Here is a 21,750-nt window from a genome sequence, read left to right on the forward strand (position 1 = left end):
GACATCACCTGGGAGCTTGTTAGAAACTCAGAATCTCAGACCCTACTCCCACCCTACTAAATCAGAACCTACATTTTAACAAGATCCCCAAGTAATACATATGGGCATTAAATTTTGAGGAATCTGCATTAGAGAGCTATGGGAATGGAGCCACACATATTACTGTGCACAGAATTATGCTAGAAGTATTTAAAAAGTGTGTGATACATACTAGCTTAAAATGTATGAAATGTAATTTATGGTTTTAATTAATGAGCAGAATTTAGCCATCATGATTGTTATAAATTAGGTGCAAAGTTTTCTGGGTAGTCAACAATGAAAGATATGACAAATGGCTTGGGATTTAGCAATGATTAACTCCCTGAAGACAAATGTGGTCTGAGGAGTAACTGACATTGCTACAGCACCCTATCTAAAGGGTGCAGTAATCTAAGTCCTAATTTGGGGCATGGTCAGATGCAAGGTGGCAATGAGGCATGCAGGAACCAGGTAGAAGGTCGTTTTGTGTTAGGAAGTGTTAAATGGAGGAACTGGAAAAATGAGGGAAAATTTCAGGATTAGAAAGTAGAATTATATTACTCTTTTTAGAGTTATTATATTACTGTTAAATGCAGCGCTTTACATTTGCTATCTCCCTTAATAAGCACAAGAAAACTAGCACAAGAGCTGAATACTGTTGGGGGAGAAGGGAGAAGTGTTATGATATTAAAGATATGCCCAGGATTTATCTCTGGGATGTTACATCTCCTTTTTTCTTTTTGTTTTTAACAAATAGATTTTAATAGGTTGTTTTTGCAGCATTCAATTCCCACTTTCCATGTTTGTTTCTTTCTAATAAGGCAATGTATCAATAGATGCCTAATGGTCATGATTGGGCTGGGCTGGGCTATTGGATATTAAGAGATTAAGGCTGGAGAGAGAGAGAGAGAGAGAGAGAGAGAGAGAGAGAGATTAAGCCTGCAACCAGCTGCCACTGGCCAAATCCAGCACTGAGAAATGTTTTGCTTACCATTACAGTGATCTTCTTGTTTGTTGTTTAATTTGAATATTTTTAAGGTAGACCATGAAATAGTCAATTTTTAAAACTTAATCTTCTCTCTTTTCATATAGTTCCATTTATGTCCCTGGTTCCTTTGGGCATTTGTGTTTTCAACTCTTGCAGTTGTCAAGATTGTGGAAATCAGAAATTCTAGACTTTAATTTCTTTCAATGACTTTATTTATAGAACTGTGCATTACAGGTTGTTTTGTGGACATTAGTCCTGGGAGAATTTTAAATACTGGGTTTAAATTGCTGTTCTGTGCAGAATAAAAATCAGAAGGCTTGAAAATATTTACATTCCAATAACCTTAGGAACACAATGAAAAGAAGCCTTGATGGATGCATGGCTAGTGGGGCAAAGCTCCTATTGAAGTTCAATCAATATATGCTCCCTTAAAAAGATTGTTATCATAGTTTCACTTTCAGACTGAGAAGGAAGAAGCAGGTGGTTCTGTACATGTTCACTGCAGAGTTACTCTGTTCACTCCTAGAAATGAAACGTTGAACAGTGAAGCTTTTATTAACCTGAACATTGATTTTTATAATATATTTGAAATATTTGTCACGGAGGTTGTATTTGATTCACTTACGTTATAAATATGCTTGTTACACAAGTTTGAATGTCCTCCCTTAAACTGTAAATGAATGCACAAGCCATATGTTAATTAATTCACTGCTCTATTGACTCAGTGGGGTCGCTGGGAGACCATCTAGATTTGCTCTCTACTGTAGTTCTAGAAAAATATTAAAGCAGCTCTGATACATCTGATCCAAACACAAGTAGCCTCATTGCTCCCTAGGATTTAGGAAAAATTAGAAGCAATACCATCTAGGTAAAACTCCTTCAGAGAAGAAGGTTGGGAAATAAAAAGGGTAATCCGAGTAGTGCTGGCAAGTATTGATGTTGTTACCTATATCAAGATGCCTTTCCTAAGTATCCCTCATCCTGTAAAGAAAGAAGTATTTCCATAATCTCTTTTTTATCAACCAGGATTGGTGCAGATGGTGCCCGATGCTATAACCCTCGCGAAAATCCATCGCCATTATGGACTGATAGGACCACTGAAAGAAAATACAATCAAAAAATGGTTCAGTCAGCACAACCATTTAAAGGTGGATTATGAAAAGGTTTGTCCTTCTGCAGTAAATTTTAAATAATGTACTTAAATAAGGATATACTCTGGCTCATTAGATATTCTGATTTATGAAAAAGTAAATTAAGTGCATCTTGAGGTCTGATTCATTCATTCATCAGCATAGTAATAATGACACAGTTTAAATGGTATATTACCTAGATAACAATTTCTGTGTCTGGTTTTCCCTCTGGGTGGAATTCTGGGCTATCAATAAAGACTCTCTTTGCTCAGCGGCTTCCCTTACAGCAATCTCACCTGAGATGATGCTCCTGAAAACTACCTCCTTCATGTTACCTGTGCCTATTTGTACACAACCTATACTTTCTATAAATCTCCCTCCTTCCATTGCAATGTATTTCTTCTTCCAAGTTCTGTTTTTTCATGCCTCATTCTTTCAGTGTTTGCGGAATACCTAATAGAGTTTTTATTTTTTTGTATCTCAGAACTTTACAAAATGTATACTATTCCATTTGACTGCCAACATTTTTCCCACTTTACCTTGGCATCTAGCCTGCAGTCTACAATTGTACAGGTTCCACCCTCTACCAGGGCTCCCAGATTAGGGGATGAGTTGGCTGGAGCCAGGCCTTGTTTCATTTGCCAAGGCATGAACTGGTACAGCTGCCCCAGAGGCAGGGGCACCTTTATGCTAATTCACACAAGGATGCAATATGGGCCAGCATTAGATTTGCTCAGAACTGTCCTGAGCACTAAACATCCCTCATTCTAGGAAACTCCTCAGTCCTGGGCAAACTGGAAGGTTTGGTCACCCTAGCTGACCTGGGCCATGAAAGAGAGATCCAAGAGTTCATCTACTCCAGACTTCTGTGAGATTGGAATAGAGCAGACTACAGGTTTTGGAGGCCAAGTAACAGGGAATTAGATGAGATTATCTAGAAATCTATTTTTTAGCCATTCCCCAAATTGTAACTTGAGTTAGGCACAAACCCCTGGAGTTATATTGTTTAGGGTGTTTCCATGTACATTTGATGTTCTTAACCACCATGTGAAGGACATATTTTATTATCTTCACTTTATAAGTAGAGAAAATCTAGACAGACAGATTAAAGACTTTCTCAGGCACCTGGGATACCTGGAAATAAGGTGTCCTGGCATGTAGTCCAGCCACGTGGTCTTCCACTCGCTAGTTGAGGAGGCCCATACCTGTGGCTCAGCCAGTCACTTGTGCTTACACTCATCGTTGCATCATCGATCAAAACGATGAATACCCAGGAGACAGTTTTTTTGAAAAAAGAGTAATTTTGGCAAGAAACCTCTGTCCATTAAAGAGACATAAGCCACAACTAACTTAGTGGAATCTGCTTCTACCCGCACAAGCGTTCACTGGTATATACTGTACCAAAACCTTTTGGGGCATTAACTGGATGACATATTTGTAGGATAAATATAAAGTGTTACAGATATCTCAATGTAGTTTTTTCTGTGTTAAAAATTTCAGATATTCAAAAATTAATATTTTAAATTTCTATGGGAATAGGCAATACTGGACCATATTGTTCCTTCTTCTTTTATCTTGAAAAAAGCTATCCACTATTGTACCTTTGCGACATTAAAAAATAACACTAAGAATCCTCTTTAATAAACTGAAAATTAGTTTTAACTGAATGAAAGTTATTTTCTCCCATTTCAACAAAAACACTCATTAGGCTAAAGAACAGATTGCTTCATGTTCTTCTGTAGCATATCAAGAACAACCATTTAATCATATCCACTCAGCTGAGATGTAGAATTGGTTCTTGATTAGAGAATTTTGCTTTTTATCGTACTTTTACCATTACCTCTGTGTTTGCTCATTTTTTGTGTGTGTTATTATTTTTCAACCGATTAGGCCTTGAGGAACTTTTTCTATTCCTGTGCTGGCTGGTGTGTGGTAACGTTCATCCTGGGAGTCTGTGACCGTCACAATGACAATATCATGCTGACAAAGTCAGGCCACATGTTTCATATTGACTTTGGAAAATTCCTGGGCCATGCACAAACATTTGGAGGGATAAAAAGGTCAGTGCTCAAATAATGTTTATTAATGTAATTAAGCAATCTCCCGGAGTGATATATAACATGTAATGGCATAGAAACCCAGCAGATGACTTGTTCCCCATCTCTCAAATTCCCCAAGATAATGTAAACATGATTATGTATCTAATAACATTGAAGGAAAGATTTTTTTCGATAGACTGTTAATGGAACAAATTAGGTTTCCTCAAGTTGTTAGTACACTAAATTGGCCTTCTCCCACAGGATATTAATACTGCTCCCGTCTGAATTGTACGAAATATGATATGTTCATTTTCTTATAAGCCTTGAATGGACAACGAGGCCTGAGTTCATGGTCTCAATACATCTGGTATATTGCCCATAACAATCACCAGCCTGGTCTACATGTAAAATGAGCACACTTCCTGCACTAAATTAGGCTTGAATTATTCCAAAAATATTTAGTAAGCATCTACCATTCAAGACTCTGGGGATACAACAAAGCAGATACAAACCCTGATCTCTTTCTAGTAGGGATGATAGACATTAAAAAAGATAACACGAGGAAATGAGGAGTTTCATTTCTTACTAAGAAACTAAAGCAGAGAAATGGGATAGAAATTAACAGGGGCAGGGATGCTCTTTTAAAGAGGCCTCCTTAAAGAAATGAGAGCTGTATAGTGAGTAATCACCTTGTGGAGATCCATGAGAAGAGTATTCCAGGAAGAGAGAACAGCAAAAATAACAGCCATGAGTATGGACTAAGCAGGCATGTTCCAGTGACAGCAAGAAAGCCTGGGGCCTGGAGGTGCAATAAAGAGGGACGGGTAGTAGGATGGAAAGATAAAGGGTTTGGTGGAGGCCAGATCAAGTAGGGCACTGAGGACATGGTGCAGAGGTTGGCTTTTACTTTACGTTCAGAAGCAAACCATTGATGGATTTCAGTGGATTTCAAAGCTCTCGGCGGCTGTCCTGTCAAGTAATGAGACCAGTTAGAAGGCTATTGCAATAGTTAAGGCAAGACCTTAATGGTAAAGAAGTGGCAAAAACTGACAGATTCAGAATATATTTTGGAATCTGAACCACAGGACCTGCTAATTGATTGGCATTGGCAGTCTTTAATGGGCTGGGAAAATGGGCCCGGTAAGTAGAAGAAAGGAAAATATTCAAGGATGACTCCTGGATTTTTGTTCTTAGCAAACAATTATATCATTTACTGAAAAGGAAAAGACTGGTGGTTGAATAGGTTTTTGTTTTATTTTATTTGAGCTGGGGGTAAGGGAACCAGAAATCTAAGACTAAAAGTCCCTTGCTCCAAAAAAGGATACTTCATATTGAAGTAGAAATGGGATCAGACCATTCCAAAGACTAATCAGTCACTTTTAGCTAAAAATAGCTTTTCAAAAGAGGAAATAAAAGTCTCCTACAATATAACAAGATGAATTTTCACTAGATGGTCATAATCTGGTATTAAAATGCCAATATAAACTACATAACAAGGTTTAATTCTTATAAACTGATAGCTTCTATTTTGTGGAGGCATACAAATGGAATTGTCTCACTTTTTATTATTTTCAGTACATTGTCTTCTATAATGAATAAGCTCAGGAAGAGTCACCACATATTCATTCATTCCTTACACATCTGTTGAGGATGGTCTGTGTGCCAAGCACTGTGATAAACCTTGGGGATACAAAGATGAATAATACACATTTACCACCTCAGTGGGGCTTACTCTTTCTTTAAAATACTGGGAAGACAGACACATAAATAATTACTCCAGAATGTGGTGAGGGCAGAGATAGAGGTATAGACAATTAGAACATCACAGAGGAGGGATACCTGGTATAAAGGACAAATGTTAATTAACATATACGAGCATATTGCATAATTTACTCATTTAACACTTTCCCTAAATCCACTCTTTCCTAGAAATTTAAAGATTAGATTAAAACTGTAACATTTTTATTTTGCTGTATTGTCCACTGAGAATTCGGGTTAACCCCCTTATTCATTTATTCGACCAGCATCTGTGTTGACCATGGGGGTGGTTAAAAGATGCATAAAGATATTCCAGCTCTACAGAAAAAGTTTCAGTTGGGGAAACTTACAAAGTAAAGAACAAGTTACTAAACAATATAGTAAGTGCTATAATAGAGATATGCACCAAGGTCTGTAGAAAAGATGGAGCCCAATTGTTTGTTTGTTGATGTTACAGCAGCTACTGCTACTTCTGAAGTACAGCAATTTAAATCTATCTTATGCAACCGTTATGGAGGTCCTGAAAATGTGCCCAGCACAGAGCCTCACTTATAGTAGGTTCTTAATATTGTTTGCTGAATTAGTCAGCCAATAAACTATTCACAGGTCAGCCTTCAACCTTTCAATAATTATTAATTGGATGAAAGAAAATGAAGTTGGCCCTGTCTTCCCTTGAGATTATTGATTATTGAGCACCAGCTAAGGAGGCCAACTGCAGCATTATTACCCATTTGGATTATTGTTTGCAGGATTCTGTCTCCACCAATGGCTATGTAAGACTCATTGGCAATGTCTCCTTGGATTTCTTTCTTGATACTGATACTTCTGCCCTGAGTTTCTTTAATGGTTAAACTGAACTATGTCTACTCCCTATTACTCACTATATATTTTGAATTATAGGCAGCATCTAATAATTTTCTTCAAAGTCTCTTTCAGTTGTTTCTGGGGTTCATTTGATTGTTGATTCATTAGGCAACTGATGTCTTCCATCCTAGGTCCACCGGTTGTTCTTCTTTGTTGCTAGGTGGACAAAGGTCTCATAAATCAGGCCTCTGAATCCCCCTAGGATAAATGAACATTCTTATTTGTACTACACTTATTACATATAAAACTTATCTCTAGAGAAAAGCCAGCTCCACCTAGCTTCTTCTGTACACATACTAGATATATTAATAAACACTCCTTAATATACAAAGCCAGGTTTGTAAATCATGCCCTATGACTATCCTGATCTCCCATAACCTAGCAAGGCCATATAAATGCCCCAGTAATAAACAGCAATAAGCCAGGATCATACTCCTTAACATAAAATGCAGCACCCGCAGGGAGTAAAGAGCATATGTATCCCAGACACATGTGTTTCTCCTATTGTCTACTCCTTAAAAACATGGGGAAGGAAAGCATTTGTGTGACTTTTTATGGTTTACAAAGTGTCACTAACATACATTAACTGATTTTTCATAATAAGTAAAATTGCTCAACCTCACATAAATACAGTTTCCAGTTGTGGACAAGTTTGGGGTTGACAAAAAGAAATCACATACATAACATAAAATCCCTCTCTAATAAGATTTAACCCTTAGCCATGGATACAGAACTTAAGAATGGAAATTAGCAGGCCAACAAAGCGAAAGCAAATGCAGTGTATCTGGGGAGAGATTTTCCCTTGGTTTCCTTAAGAGGAAGCAGCAATGAAGTGATATTCCCCTTACAAGGAAGATCTTGAGAAATAAAGGGATTTCTTGCTGGGTCATTGCCCTTTTGTACTCATGCTTGCATCATCATTCCAGAACATCTTACACTAATCATCCGTGTGGTCCTGTTTAAGACATGTTTATAAACATTGGGCTGTCCTGATTTTTGAATTATGTGGAGTCTTCCCAGCAACACTCTCATTAGGAGTCTTTGCTCAGGTTTCCCTGAACCACTGCTCTTAATTCAGTTTTCCAGAAATCTGGAAAGCCCATCTTCATGCTTAGACCAAATCTGAAGCTCTAACTTTCTAACTTTGAAGAAAGAAAAAAAATTACATCTCAGTTATGAATTTGAAGGATTTCACATCTTGTATAGAAACAAGAAGTTCTTCCTTACTGGTTTTAATTATGAGATTAGATGAAGAGGATTTACACCAGCAGATTAAATCACAGGACAGTTCAGCCCCAGCATTACTTAATGATTCTGGGGAAAAAAATGGCTAATCCCTACAATGAAAACAATGAGAAATTTCACCAACTTTCTGAAACCAGTTGGTTTTTCTTTTGAAGTATTGCCTAATTATTATCTTCACTTCTTTATTTTCTCTTACAGAGATTCAAATTAAAGTGGTTAACAAATTATACATCCACAATTTTTCACTCAAAGTTCCCCTGTAACAATGATTTCCATATAGTAATTTTTTCATTGCATATAAGATATTATTGTAATAAACTCTAAATTTCCACTCAGTAATTTCTTGATGGTGACTTTCTTTTACAGAGGAGGAGAAATTAAGGAAGGCCTTTATTGGTGATGTTTATTGTTCTCCTAACTCATTGTTTCATACTTTTGTTTTTTCAGACTATATTTCCAGTCTGTATAGTCTTTCACTTTGTAATGCCAGACTTGCATGAAGTCTTTCTTGCAGCCTTATTTCTAGATAATTTTAGAGGCTGTATGAGCAGTAGTTAAAGGCAGGTACCCTGGAGATAGACTATGCTTTTTTCTTTTAATCCCTTACTATCATTTACTAATGATGTGACCTTAAACAAATGGCTCTGTATGCTTCAGTTTAATCTTTTATAAAAAACAGACTTGTTTTGAAGATTAAATTAATTGATATACATAAAATGCTTGGAAGAGTTCCTAGCACTGAGTAAAGGCTCTATAAATGTTTGTTGGAATTAATTATAATGTAAGTATTCCAAATGAAGTGACAAGAAATGAGATTGCATCTTTAGGTAATTATTGTTTCTTTTTGTTCAAAGTTATCTAAATATCTTATTTTGGTACTTTTTAAAGTACTTTTTTCATACTTTTTAAAGTACTTTTTTGGTACTTTTTAAATTTATAAATTGAACTTCTCTGACTTTGAAGTTTGTTGACTGATAGATTAGATTGCACTATTAGGTTTATTTGGATTGTAATGTTTTTCACCAAGTCACGTTTGACTTCTGATGTAATTTTAGGCATGAGCAGAGGTGTGCTGGAGCTGGCTTACACTGGCTTGGGAGAGCCTGTGATGTGTATTCTTTCTCAACTCCACATTCAATGACATTCCACTGGTGGCCTGAAATCAGCCATGGTGGGAGAATATACACCATGGAAATTGGCAAATGTCACAAATCAGAGCTTTTTTTTTTCCTAAAATAAGTAAGTGAGCTGGTTATTAAATATTTACCACCATACTCTAGGACATAAATCCATTTAAAACAGATGAAAAATCATTCCAGAATTCTGTCAAACTCTGTCCTTTTCCTATTAAAATATATACACCTGGGTGATCAAAATATTATATATCTAAAAAAAAATATTATATATCTGTCTTTTTAACAACATGATTTATACCCGATTTTCAAGTTTTACCCCAACAGATCAACAATCACCTAATATAATTGATCTCAGAATTTTCATCTCAATATTAGTCATAAAAATTATCTGCATCTATAATTGTTTTGACACTGTCTTCCATATTTAATTACCACTAATTTAAAAATGTTTAATGTTTAAGCTCTAATTTGAGTATTATATTATTTATATTCTAAATATCCTCAACTTAACCATCTTTGGGAAAAAACTCCCTTAGCAGATTAAAAGATTAATTTTTGTCTTACTCCAGTCATTCTGGTTTAGTACAATATTCATAGTAATCCAAATGCCATATAGGTATTAATGATCTCCCACATGCTTTAATTACTACCTTAGTGTTCTTTGAAATTAGATGTTTCTCTGGTCTGTTTTCACAAGACTATTTATTAAGAAACACTCTGGTTCCTTTAACTCAAAGCAGGTTTCAATTTCATCTGAACTTTCTAGAAGAAAAACACACTATCTAATACCTTTCCAGCTGTGAGTACCATAAGAACATCTTTGTATAAGTGCCTAGCTAGTGCCTGACATTTAGCAGAGGCTCAATTTTGGTTAATTGAAGGATCACTACAAAAATGCCATACAATTTACTTTTCTTGACCTGAGAAGCAGCAATTTTTCTGAAGATAAAATTATTAAGAATTTGCCATATTCTGTTATTCTAACTGGAAATTTACCAAGGGATTGTTTTACCTGCTGGTCACTTTACATGTGGGAGTCTGGTGGATGAGACTCAAAATTTGATGCATACTACCTCATAACCATTTAGGATGGCTAGTATCAAAAAACAGAAAATAAGTTTTGACAAGGATGTGGAGAAATTGGAACCCCTGTGCAATGTCAGTGGGAATATAAAATAGTACAGCTACTGTGGAAAACAGTGTGGCTGTTACTCAAAAAATTAAAAATGGAATTACCATATGATCCAGCAATTCTGCTTCTGGGAATATACCCAAAGGAATTGAAAGCAGAGTATCAAAGAGATATTTGTACAACCATGTTTATAACAGCATTATTCACAATAACTAAAATGTGGAAGCAGTCCAAATGTTCATCAATGGATGAATGGATAAGCAGAATATGGAGTATACATACCATAGACTATTATTCATTCTTAAAAGGAATAATTCTGACACATGCCACAGCATGGTTGAATTCTAAGGACATTACACAAAATAAGGCAGCCTCAAAAAGACAAGTGACTGTATGATTCCACTTACATGATGTACTTAGAGTAGTCCAAATCATAGCTACAGAGATACAGAAACTAAGGTGGCGGTGACCAGGAGCCTTGGGGAGGGGGGAATGGGGAATTATTGTTTAATGAGTATAGAATTTCAGTGTTAAGAGATGAAAAGAATTGTGGAGGTGAATGGTGGTGATGGTTGCACAGCATTATGAATATATTTAATACCACTGAACTGTACACTTAACAATGGTTTAAGATGGTACGTTTTATGTTTTATGTATTTTACCACAGCGAAATAACTGAAAAAAAAATTTTGTACACTGTAATTTTCACAAAGGCCTTCTCCAGTCACAAAGTCAATCTCAGGCAAACTACTCCTAGCATTTGAATAGGGCTTTGGATTTTCCAAAGCACTCTCACTATTTCAAGAAATGAACTTTATTTTGTCATTCCCATCTTCTTGCTGTTGTTTTTCCCTCTTCTACTTCAATTTATCATTCCATTATGCTTTATCACCTGCTTTCTTTTGAGTAACTTCCTTTATATTTACCTCCCTCCCATTATAAGTAAAAAAAAACAGTTTCTCTAATTAAAAAACCCAACCACCCAACCATGAGTTTTCTTCAAAAAGAGACTTGCAGATTTTCAGATGAAAAGAGTGAAGCATGCTTGAGAAAGGAAGAAAAGTTTGTGACACAAAGGGAACAAAGAGAGGGAAAGAGGGAAGGGGAGAGAGAAAACAATTTAAATAGTGTAAGGATGCTGCTTTCCTGCACCCAATGAGAACAAAGCATGCTTAAGATGGCAGACATGAGTGCTGACTCCTTAGCTGGTCTAAGGTACAATGTGCCTGTCAATATAAGCATCTCATAGCCCTGAGTCTGAGTCTAGTTTTTGAAGAAAGACTACAGATATCTCCTAAACATGAACCTAGTATTAGAACTTCTTCTGGTACCCAAATGAAGAAACAGTACCTGCTTCTGTGCTGGGGGAGACACTCCTGATATTAAACTTAGTAAGAGATAAAAGGTCCATTTCAAGCTTTATACATAAATATTGATCATGCATATGGTAACTTTAAGAGTGATTTAAATGTTTTCAGAGTTAACTTGGGCTATTCTTGATTTACACCTTCAACCTGATTTTAAAACCTTATCGTATTTAAAATGCGATACTACCATTCATTGTCACCCAAGCATTATAGCATTAATAATCTTTTCCCTATATCCAGACTAATTTCTGATCCAAGCATACACTGGAATTCCATGCAAAGCATAACTGTGCACTTTCCCTTGAATTCAAGGAGGGGGAAACATGGGAATTTGGAGGAGCTGACCATTCCGTTGCCATTCTCATAAAATCCTGATCTACTCTAAACTCACACCCAAAATATCAGACTTAGGAAAGTAGGCCTTGTGAAGAGGTAGTTGTTTTAACTACCCTCTTCAAATAAGAGAGACAGTGTACCTGAGCCTGGGAGGAACTCCAGAGTCAGTATCTAAAGTTATTAAGCAGTTAAAGATCAGGGACCTCCCAGAGTCTAACTTAGGACCCACAGTGTATTTATAAAAGAGGCTAGGCCAGGGAAAAAACATGTTTTACACTTAAGAGATTATTGGTGAGGGTCTCCTTAGTTAATAATTGCTGAGAGCTTGGAGCTCTCACAGGGTGTTAAGTGTTCTTTTTGTAATAGTACATGCACCCTTATGTTCTTATTATATTGCACATATGAGGTTTCTTGTGTTGTCTAATTATACAAGGTTCTATCCTATCCAATGGAGATTCCAAAACTGCCTTCTCAATTAACTCATGGATATGAGACAAGAGACTTGTGTTCTTTCAGTTGGACAGCAAAATGTGCTCTCTGAAATGCAGGTCATTTGTGATATCAGGAAAAGTGTAGGCTTAAACATTGCCCAATGTACTCTGTAGTCATTTATTTGTATGCTAATGTCACCATTCACTATGATGGGAGTCTGCAGCTTTTAGAAATCTTTAAAACAATATATTTTAAAGTTACTATGATATTTCCTGGGGACAAAACATTTTTAATTCATGAAATTAATAATAATTTCAATAATAAACATAAAATGTGCCTCATTACTGAGTCCCACATTTCAGTTCAGGGTACAAATACATATTCAGCCCTCGAGACTTTCAATGGCGATTTGTATGTGTCCATTTACAGGCTTTATCCGTTGCTCGAGTAAATATTAGATGAACTATCCTATAAAAGGAAGAAATAAGTATGTTCACAGAGCACAGAAGACAGATTCTATCACGCATCCTTGCTTGAGTTCTCTGTCTTTCCAGTCCTCTCTCCATATCCCCTGCCTACATCACCAATACTGAAACACATAGCTTTTCTCAGATTGTGGTGAAATATCACCGGGAGTGGCAGAAAGCAGTGCTCCTTAGTGTGGTGCTGTGTCATCCAGTATATGGGATCAGATTCTAAAAGGAAAAGTCAAAATTACCCTTTAAAGCCTTATCAATACTTGATATACATTAGCTTAATTAATCCTCACAGTAACTCTTGGCAGTAGCTACTGTTATTTTCTCTAATTTACGAATCACAAACTAAGACAAAAGTCTACATTGTTATAGTCCACTTTGGGAAGGTGCCATGTAGGAATCTGGTAATTCCATTTCTCAGTAATTCCAACACACTGTTTCCTCTTCAGCACTGGGAAAGATGGCTGTTTCTTTAGTTAGTACCAGATGACATAGTTATCCGCATTTATGGCCATGATATATATTAAATTCACGTCTTTAACAACTATAATCAAATGTGTTGCAAGATGGTTGCATGATGGGAGGCATTCAAACATTAAAACCAGGTGTTACGATAGCAGGGCCACTCTCCCGTCTATGGGCAATATGCTCTTTTATGACTGAAGAATCAGGCACAATTGCTCACTCTCTTTTAATTTTTTTCTTACATTAAAAAAATACATCTAGTAGGAATCATTAATCTAATAGAAGTTAAATGCTCATGGGATGTGACTCCAGTTTTCAGCTCGCCAGGGACTGTTTTGTTGAACTCAGTATGGCCAAAGACCACCCTGAACTGTTGGGATGAAGCCCAGTGGTACTATTTAGACTGCATAATTCACATATAAGGAAGTTGCTTCTGTGAATAATTATGTCCTCAAATAGCTTATGTGCTCGATACTTTAAAATCAAACATCATTCATTTTTCAAGTATGTACATATTTGTTTAAGGAATAGTTCAATAAATGAAATAATGCTCATTTTAAGGATACAGCACTTCTGCTATTTCAGAGCTCATCCATTACAGTTAGCATGCTTGGTCTATTACCTTAATAATGTATTTCAGAATAGGGCAGTCTCCACTGTGAGGGCTAGTGGTGCTGAGCAGCCTAGCACTGCAAGAAAGCATTGACACAACAGGGCAGATGTTGTCCTCAGTTTCAAATGGGCCATCCTCATGGCCCAGCAATCCCACAATACTTATCCTCACAGGGTAAACCTCAGATCTCTCCAACCCATTATTTACTACTACTTATTTTATTTTTTATTTTTTTTAACATCTTTATTGGGGTATAATTGCTTTACAATGGTGTGTTAGTTTCTGCTTTATAACAAAGTGAATCAGTTATACATATACATATGTTCCCATATCTCTTCCCTCTTGCATCTCCCTCCCTCCCACCCTCCCTACTACTACTTATTTTAGACAGACAACCACACCTCCTACTTTTTTGGGAAAAAATAAAAAGAAATAGAACAGAGCCTGCTTTTGTACTCAGTACAAAACTCACAAACTTACATCTGCATATAAACTTCTTTCTTGTGATAATAGATGAAGATTCGTCTTTCATTTCTAAAGCCAATACCTCCATCTGTGCTTTGGAACCATTTCCCTCCCATCTTCTTACATACATTATGCTATCAATAATTCATTTTTCCTTGCGTTCCTCTCCCATTTATTTATTTATTTATTAGCCACACTGTGTGGCTTTTGGGATCTTAGTTCTCTGACCAGGGATTGAACCTGGGCCACAGCAGTGAAAGCTCCAAGTCCTAACCACTGGACCACCAGGGAATTCCCTCATCTCTCTTTTAAATAATCCTGTGAAATATGCTTATCGCTCCACAGTTTAACCTTGCCCCAAAAAATTAGTTTCTATGCCATTTTGCTCACCTTCCCAAATTTCCTGAAGGAGGTTCTAAACTCCTGGTCTCCTTTTCTTACCTCCTATTCCATAACCACTTCAATCTGGCTTTATTCTTCATTACTTGATAAAATCAATGATGACCATAATGCTAAACCCAACAATATTTATTCCTCATTTTACCTAATTTAGCAGCAGATTTCAACAGTGTTGACTATTTCTTCTTCAAAATACCCTCTTTGCTTGCCTTCTATGATGCATCATCACCCTCTAGTTTTTCTCCCCTACTCAGTGTTCAATGCAGGATGATTCCCTTCTACCAAGCCACTAGATGTCAGATTCCTGAAGATTTATCTTAGTCCTTTTCTCTTCTCACTGTACTGTCTCCAGCAAACTGGTATCAGTTACATCCAAGGCTTCTATCAATATTTATTTCCAGATGTCTTATACAATCTTTAATTAAACATTTTGTTTTGAGATAATTGTAGATTCACATGCAGTTTTAAGATGTAATACAAAGAGATCCCATGTGCCCTTTACCAGTTCCCCCCAATGGTAACATCTTATAAAATTACAGTACAATATCATGACCAGCTTATTAATATTGATACCATCAAGATACAGAACAACTTCATCACCCCCAGGATGCTTCATGTTACCCCACTTCCCTCTCACCCCCCAATCCCCCTCTATCCTTAACCCCTGGCAACTACTAATTTGTTCTCCATTTCAATAATTTTGTCATTTCATATATTCATTAATGCAAACACATACTTACTTGTCCTAAAATGAAATTATATACCATTTAGAAAGGAATAAATGCATAGCCTTTGGGATTAAAAAAAAAGAAGAAGAATCCTTAAAAGAAAAAAATTTTTATCCTGATCCCTTAGTATGACGACATCAGGTGAGAGAGAGAGAAATAGAAAAGATATCCAGAAGTGGGGAACTATACAGGTAAAATGTACAGAAGCATGAATAGTTAGGACTTAGGCAGGTAATAGTAAGACCACTTATCTGGAAACAACAAAAAAAAAAGGTAGGATAGTCACAACAAGAAATTTCTCGTTTATTTGCACAGCTATAAATGAGAGATTTTCAACATTTTATTCAGAATGCAACACAGTATAGATTCTAAGAGACCAAATCATTTCCAATCTTCCCTCTTGCCACAGCCAATTTATATCTCAGGTTTATAAGTCCTACTTAAACTTCAGACACAGGCTCCAGTACCCTAATTCTGTAACCTAGGATTAGGTTCACATTTGAGTAGATTGATAAATCACGTACCAGCTGCAGCTCTTACAGCCTCTAGGGATGGGATAGGATTCTGTTTCACACGTGAGGCTTCTTTCCATTTCTAGAAAAGTTTTAGTCTAATTCTGAGTTATTTTTTAAAATTGCTCAGAAGTGAGCCATGCAAATCATACAGAAAAGATGCAGCATTTTAAACTATGGTAATAATTGAAACACAGCTAAACTTGGGTTCTTCAGTATTATTATTAGTTTATATTTTCTCTAACGGATATGTTTCCTTTGTGTATTTGACTCTCTACTATAATGTTTCTTCATCTGATTTATAATGGTGGTTACCGTGGAAGAAGGAAATTGTTATCACATGAACTTAAGCATAACTACAAAAACTTTCCGAGAGAAATCACTTTGATCAAACATACTTTTCTCTATTGAAAAGAAAAGCGTATCTATTAAGTTAGAAAAGAAAATTTCAGGAAGTTGTAAAATTTATGCTCTTTCAAAATTATTTCAAAAGTTTCATTCAACATAGCAAATATACAACAGTATAGAGAGTAAGAAAAAAGAATTGGAAAACTTTTATATACAAAATTAAGATTTTATTCTGATTATGGAAGTCTAGGATATTGCTAAAACTCACTAAAATGTTAGCAGTAGTGATGACTCTGTGGGTGAGTGATATGTAAAAAATGCTGCCAAATTCAAAGGTCCACTTAAGGGCTTATGCAACCAAAGAGGTTACATGGAAGAGCTGGGAGTAAATTAAACTTTGAAGGAAAGATGGGATTCTACAGATGGCATTTTTGAAGAGAAAAGGTGATTTAGCTTCGACTAGGTTCAGCTCTAGAACATTTTTATTAGTTTGGGGACTAGTTAGAGTATTTAAAATTTATTGAGTGTTTACTATGTGCCAGGCTATGTTCTAAGTACTTTTACATGCTTTAACTCATCTGATCCTCTCAGCAATCCCAGTAGTCGAGTGCTCTTATCCCCATTTTACAGAGGAAGAGATTGAGGCACACAGAGGATAAGTAACTTGCTGAGGGTTGCAGAACTACTAAGTGGTAAAACATGATTTGAAGCCTGGCTGGCAGGCCTGCAGTCTGTGCCCTCTGCATAGAACCTCATATAGCCATTCACAAGTGTGTAGTCCTCTCTGTGTCAGGCCTTTGTGTATATGTTCTTAGTTAATCCTCACAGCAATTTGAAGAGCTAGGTTAGGTATTGCTTGTCCATTTCAGAGATGAGGAAACTGAGATACAGCAGGTCCAGGATTAGAACCCATGCTGTATCTCATGTTTTCAACATCTGTGCTCCCAGCTTGGCCAAAGTAAAGGGCTGTAAAGTAAATTCATAGCATACAGGCTAGATAAGTCAATGTAGGCCAAATATAAAAGGATTTTGAGCAAAAATTTTAAAATTTGGACTTGATGCTTAAGAAATTTCTCAGTGTCTAGGTGCTCAATAAATTTTCTTGAATGAATGAATGAATATAAAGCTAAGTGGGGAAATTATTACATCAGCTTCTCCTCCAGACATTTAGTGGTAGCATGGATCACACAATAAAATTTAAAAACCACAGCCAGACAGAGGTAGCTTACTTATTTTCATCAAAATACTTTGCCTGCAATTAGATTCCACTGCCCCAGATGAGCTACAAAATACCTGAGTTGTGGCTTTCTGATTTGAATATACACACTTCTGAAAGGTCTGGTTAATTAAGTTCAATTAGTGAGATTTCCAGCTCTACTGAAACAGGAGGAAAGGGGGCAGGACACAACCTTTGAAAGAATGACATAGCCCAAGGACATCACATAAACTGATTAGAACCAAATGGGTCCAAGATGGCAGAGAAGTAGATTTCTACTAGACCTTGAACCTCAGTATACGCTCATTGTAACACATCAGCAAGCTAAATGACACACCCACAGGCGCCATGACAGTTCCAAGATTGACCATAAGGATCAAAAAGTGAGCGGTGGCCCAATTCCTGGAAATCCCCGCCCATTCCTGAAATAGCTGGAATACTCCTCCCACTCATTAGCCTATGAAATTACCCACCCCTATAAAAACTAACAATCCCATACCCTGGTGCCACTCTCACCTTCTGAGATGGCCCACGCTCTGTCTGTGGAGTGTGTTTCTCTCTAAATAAATCCACTTCTTACCTATCACTTGTCTCTCACTGAATTTTTTTCTGCGATGAGACATCAAGAATCTGAGCTTCCTTAAGTACTGAAACCAGCTGTGTGATCTCAGTTGGAAGACACTGGGTTTTGGCCGGGTTCGAGTCCTGGTTGCATGGGTTCAAGTCCCAATCAGGGTTTTGGCCAGGTTTAAGTTCCGGCCTCGGGGGTTCAAGTCCCAATCTGGGTTTAGGCTGAGTTCGAGTCCCAGCAAGTGGGCTCAAGACCCAATCTGAGGTGCAGTTTCACTACTATGTTTTTATTAAAATAGCTAAGCATAACAACAGTAAAGAAGACAATTATCCTTGTAGTTCCCTGGTGGCCTAAGTTAGGACTCCAGGCTTTCACTGCTGAGGCCCAGGTTCAGTCCCTGGTCAGGGAACTGAGATCCTGCAAGCCCCACGGCATGACCAAAAACAAACAAACAAACAACTATATACATATATACACATATATACATAAAATTAACCAAAAAAATTCAGAGGCTTCCTCAATAATCCTTGACTTTCCTCAGTTACTGCTTGAACTGAACTTAGTTATATCTAGGCTCCTAGGCTCAAATTTTAAAATGTCTTCAATTCATTCAAAAATCTTTATGGACTTCCGGCCTCTGCCACCGCCGCCACGAGCTGAGGGCCGAGAGAGTTGGGCGGCGGGTGCGACGGTCCCCGTGCAGCCATGGACTGGCTAATGGGGATCGAGAAGGGCTGGCACTTTTCACCTAGTAGCGTAGTCCTCCATCTGATCTGTGCCCAGCTCTGGAGCAGTGTTGAAATTAGCTGGAAACCCCTGCTGCTCCCCTTCCTCTTGCATCTTCTGAGTTACATCATGTCTGGTGCTCCCATCATGCAGGGTTGGCTCTCCAGGGTTTCCGGTCAACCGGGCTGGTGAGCCTGAGAACTGGCATTTCCGACAGGCTCCCAGGTGATGCTGGACCAGGAGCAGGTGGGGAAGCAGCCATGTAACTGTGTGGAGGCCTCATGGGCATGGAAGCATGTGAGCTGCACGCCCCTCGCGGAGTGTCTGCCGCCTGCACAGCACTGTTGATGCTGGGGCAGGACGGGTCTTTCTGTGGGACCTCCACCCACAAGACACCAGGAGCACCCCTCACTGGGAAAACTTCAGACATTCTTACACATGCTTTTTCAGAGAATAGAGGAGGAAATACTACCTAATTCAGTGAGGCTAAAATAAGACAAGAACCTAACAAGAAAAGGACAATTGCAGAGCACTGTCCTCTGTGAACACAGATGTAAAACTCCCTAAGAAACTATTAGCAAAACGAATCCAGCAATATATAAAAAGAATAACAGGTCATAACCCAGAGAGGCTTTTTTCCCAGCAATCTAAGCTTAGCTGACCTTTGAAAATCAGTCAGTATAATTCACCACATTAACAGAATAAAGGAGAAAAAAAATCTCAGTTAGATGTAGAAACAGTGCATGGCAAAATATTCACATAAACAATCAGCAAACCAGGAATAGAAGGGAATGTTCTCAAGTGGTAAAGGGCACCCGGAAGAAATCTAGAGCTCATATCAAATGTTCAGTTGAATGACTAGACTGAACATCTTGCCCTGCGATCAGGAACCAGGCAAGGATGCTCTCTCTCACTACTTCTGTTCAGCACTGTGCTGATGGTCTTAGCTGTGCCATGAGGCAAAAAAAAGAGAAGAGAGAAGAAGAAAAAGAAATAAAAGGTATAAATATTGGAAAGGAAGAGGTAGTTTGTTTGGGAAATAACAGGGTCATATATACTTATAAAATTATAAGACACTGCAAAAAGTCCAAGAAGAAGATATAAAAATTGGAAATATTTATGCACCCAACATAGGAGCTCCTCAATACATAAGGCAAATACTAACAGCCATAAAAGGGGAAGTCAACAATAACACAATCATAGTAGGGAACTTTAACACCCTACTTTCACCAATGGACAGATCATCCAAAATGAAAATAAATAAGGAAACACAGCTTTAAATGATACATTAAACAAGATGGACTTAATTGATATTTATAGGACCTTCCATCCAAAAACAAGAGAATACACATTTTTCTCAAGTGCTCATGGAATATTCTCCAGGATAGATCATATCTTGGGTCACAAATCAAGCCTTGGTAAATTTAAGAAAATTGAAATTGTATCACGTATCTTTGCCAAACACAACCCTATGAGACTAGATATCAATTACAGGAAAATATCTGTAAAAAATACAAACACCTGGAGGCTAAACAATACACTACTTAATGACAAAGTGATCACTGAAGAAATCAAAGAGGAAATTTTAAAAACCTAAAAACAAATGACAATGGAGACACGACAACCCAAAATCTATGGGATGCAGCAAAAGCAGTTCTAAGAGGGAAGTTTATAGCAATACAATCCTACTTAAGAAACAGGAAACATCTCGAATAAACAACCTAACCTTGCACCTAAAGCAATTAGAGAAAGAAGAACAAAAAAACCCCAGAGTTAGCAGACGGAAAGAAATCATAAAAATCAGATCAGAAATAAATGAAAAAGAAATGAAGGAAAGGATAGCAAAGATCAGTAAAACTAAAAGCTGGTTCTTTGAGAAGATATACAAAATTGATAAACCATTAGCCAGACTCATCAAGAAAAGAAGGGAGAAGACTCAAATCAATAGAATTAGAAATGAAAAAGGGAAAGTAACAACTGACACTGCAGAAATACAAAAGATGAGAGATTACTACAAGCAACTTTATGCCAATAAAATGGACAACCTGGAAGAAATGGACAAATTCTTAGAAATGCACAACCTGCCAAGACTGAATCAGGAAGAAATAGAAAATATGAACAGACCAATCACAAGCATTGAAATTGAAACTGTGATTTAAAATCTTCCAACAAACAAAAGCCCAGGACCAGATGGCTTCACAGGCAAATTCTATCAAACATTTAGAGAAGAGCTAACATCTATCCTTCTCAAACTCTTCCAAAATATAGCAGAGGGAGGAATACTCCCAAACTCATTCTACAAAGCCACCATCACCCTGATACCAAAACCAGACAAGGATGTCACAAAGAAAACTACAGGCCAATATCACTGATGAACATAGATGCAAAAATCCTTAACAAAATACTAGCAAACAGAATCCAACAGCACATAAAGAGAATCACACACCATGATCAGGTGGGGTTTATTCCAGGAATGCAAGGATTCTTCAATGTAAGCAAATCAATCAATGAGATACACCATATTAATAATTGAAGGAGAAAAACCATATGGTCATCTCAATAGATGCAGAGAAAGCTTTCGACAAAATTCAACACCCATTTATCATAAAACCCTCCAGAAAGTAAGCATAGAGGGAATTTACTTCAACATAATAAAGGTCATATATGACAAACCCACAGCCAACATCATCCTCAATGGTGAAAAACTGAAAGCATTTCCACTAAGATCAGGAACAAGACAAGGTTGCCCACTCTCACCACTCTTATTCAACATAGTTTTGGAAGTT

General features: G+C 37.2%; 1 protein-coding gene across 5 annotated transcripts in view; it reads left to right on the top strand.

Moving 5' to 3' along the window:
* Positions 1–21,750, top strand: part of PIK3C2G (phosphatidylinositol-4-phosphate 3-kinase catalytic subunit type 2 gamma) — a 373,466-nt gene that overhangs the window by 223,738 nt on the left and 127,978 nt on the right. For all 5 annotated transcript variants that reach the window (XM_069541180.1, XM_060024362.1, XM_060024360.1 and 2 more), the window contains 2 exons: positions 2,033–2,169; positions 4,027–4,196. In XM_069541180.1, the coding sequence (XP_069397281.1) occupies positions 2,033–2,169; positions 4,027–4,196 (307 nt within the window). The remainder of the gene's footprint in view (positions 1–2,032; positions 2,170–4,026; positions 4,197–21,750) is intronic.

Source organism: Delphinus delphis, chromosome 11 (genome assembly GCF_949987515.2).
Source record: "Delphinus delphis chromosome 11, mDelDel1.2, whole genome shotgun sequence".
Classification (NCBI taxonomy): domain Eukaryota; kingdom Metazoa; phylum Chordata; class Mammalia; order Artiodactyla; family Delphinidae; genus Delphinus; species Delphinus delphis.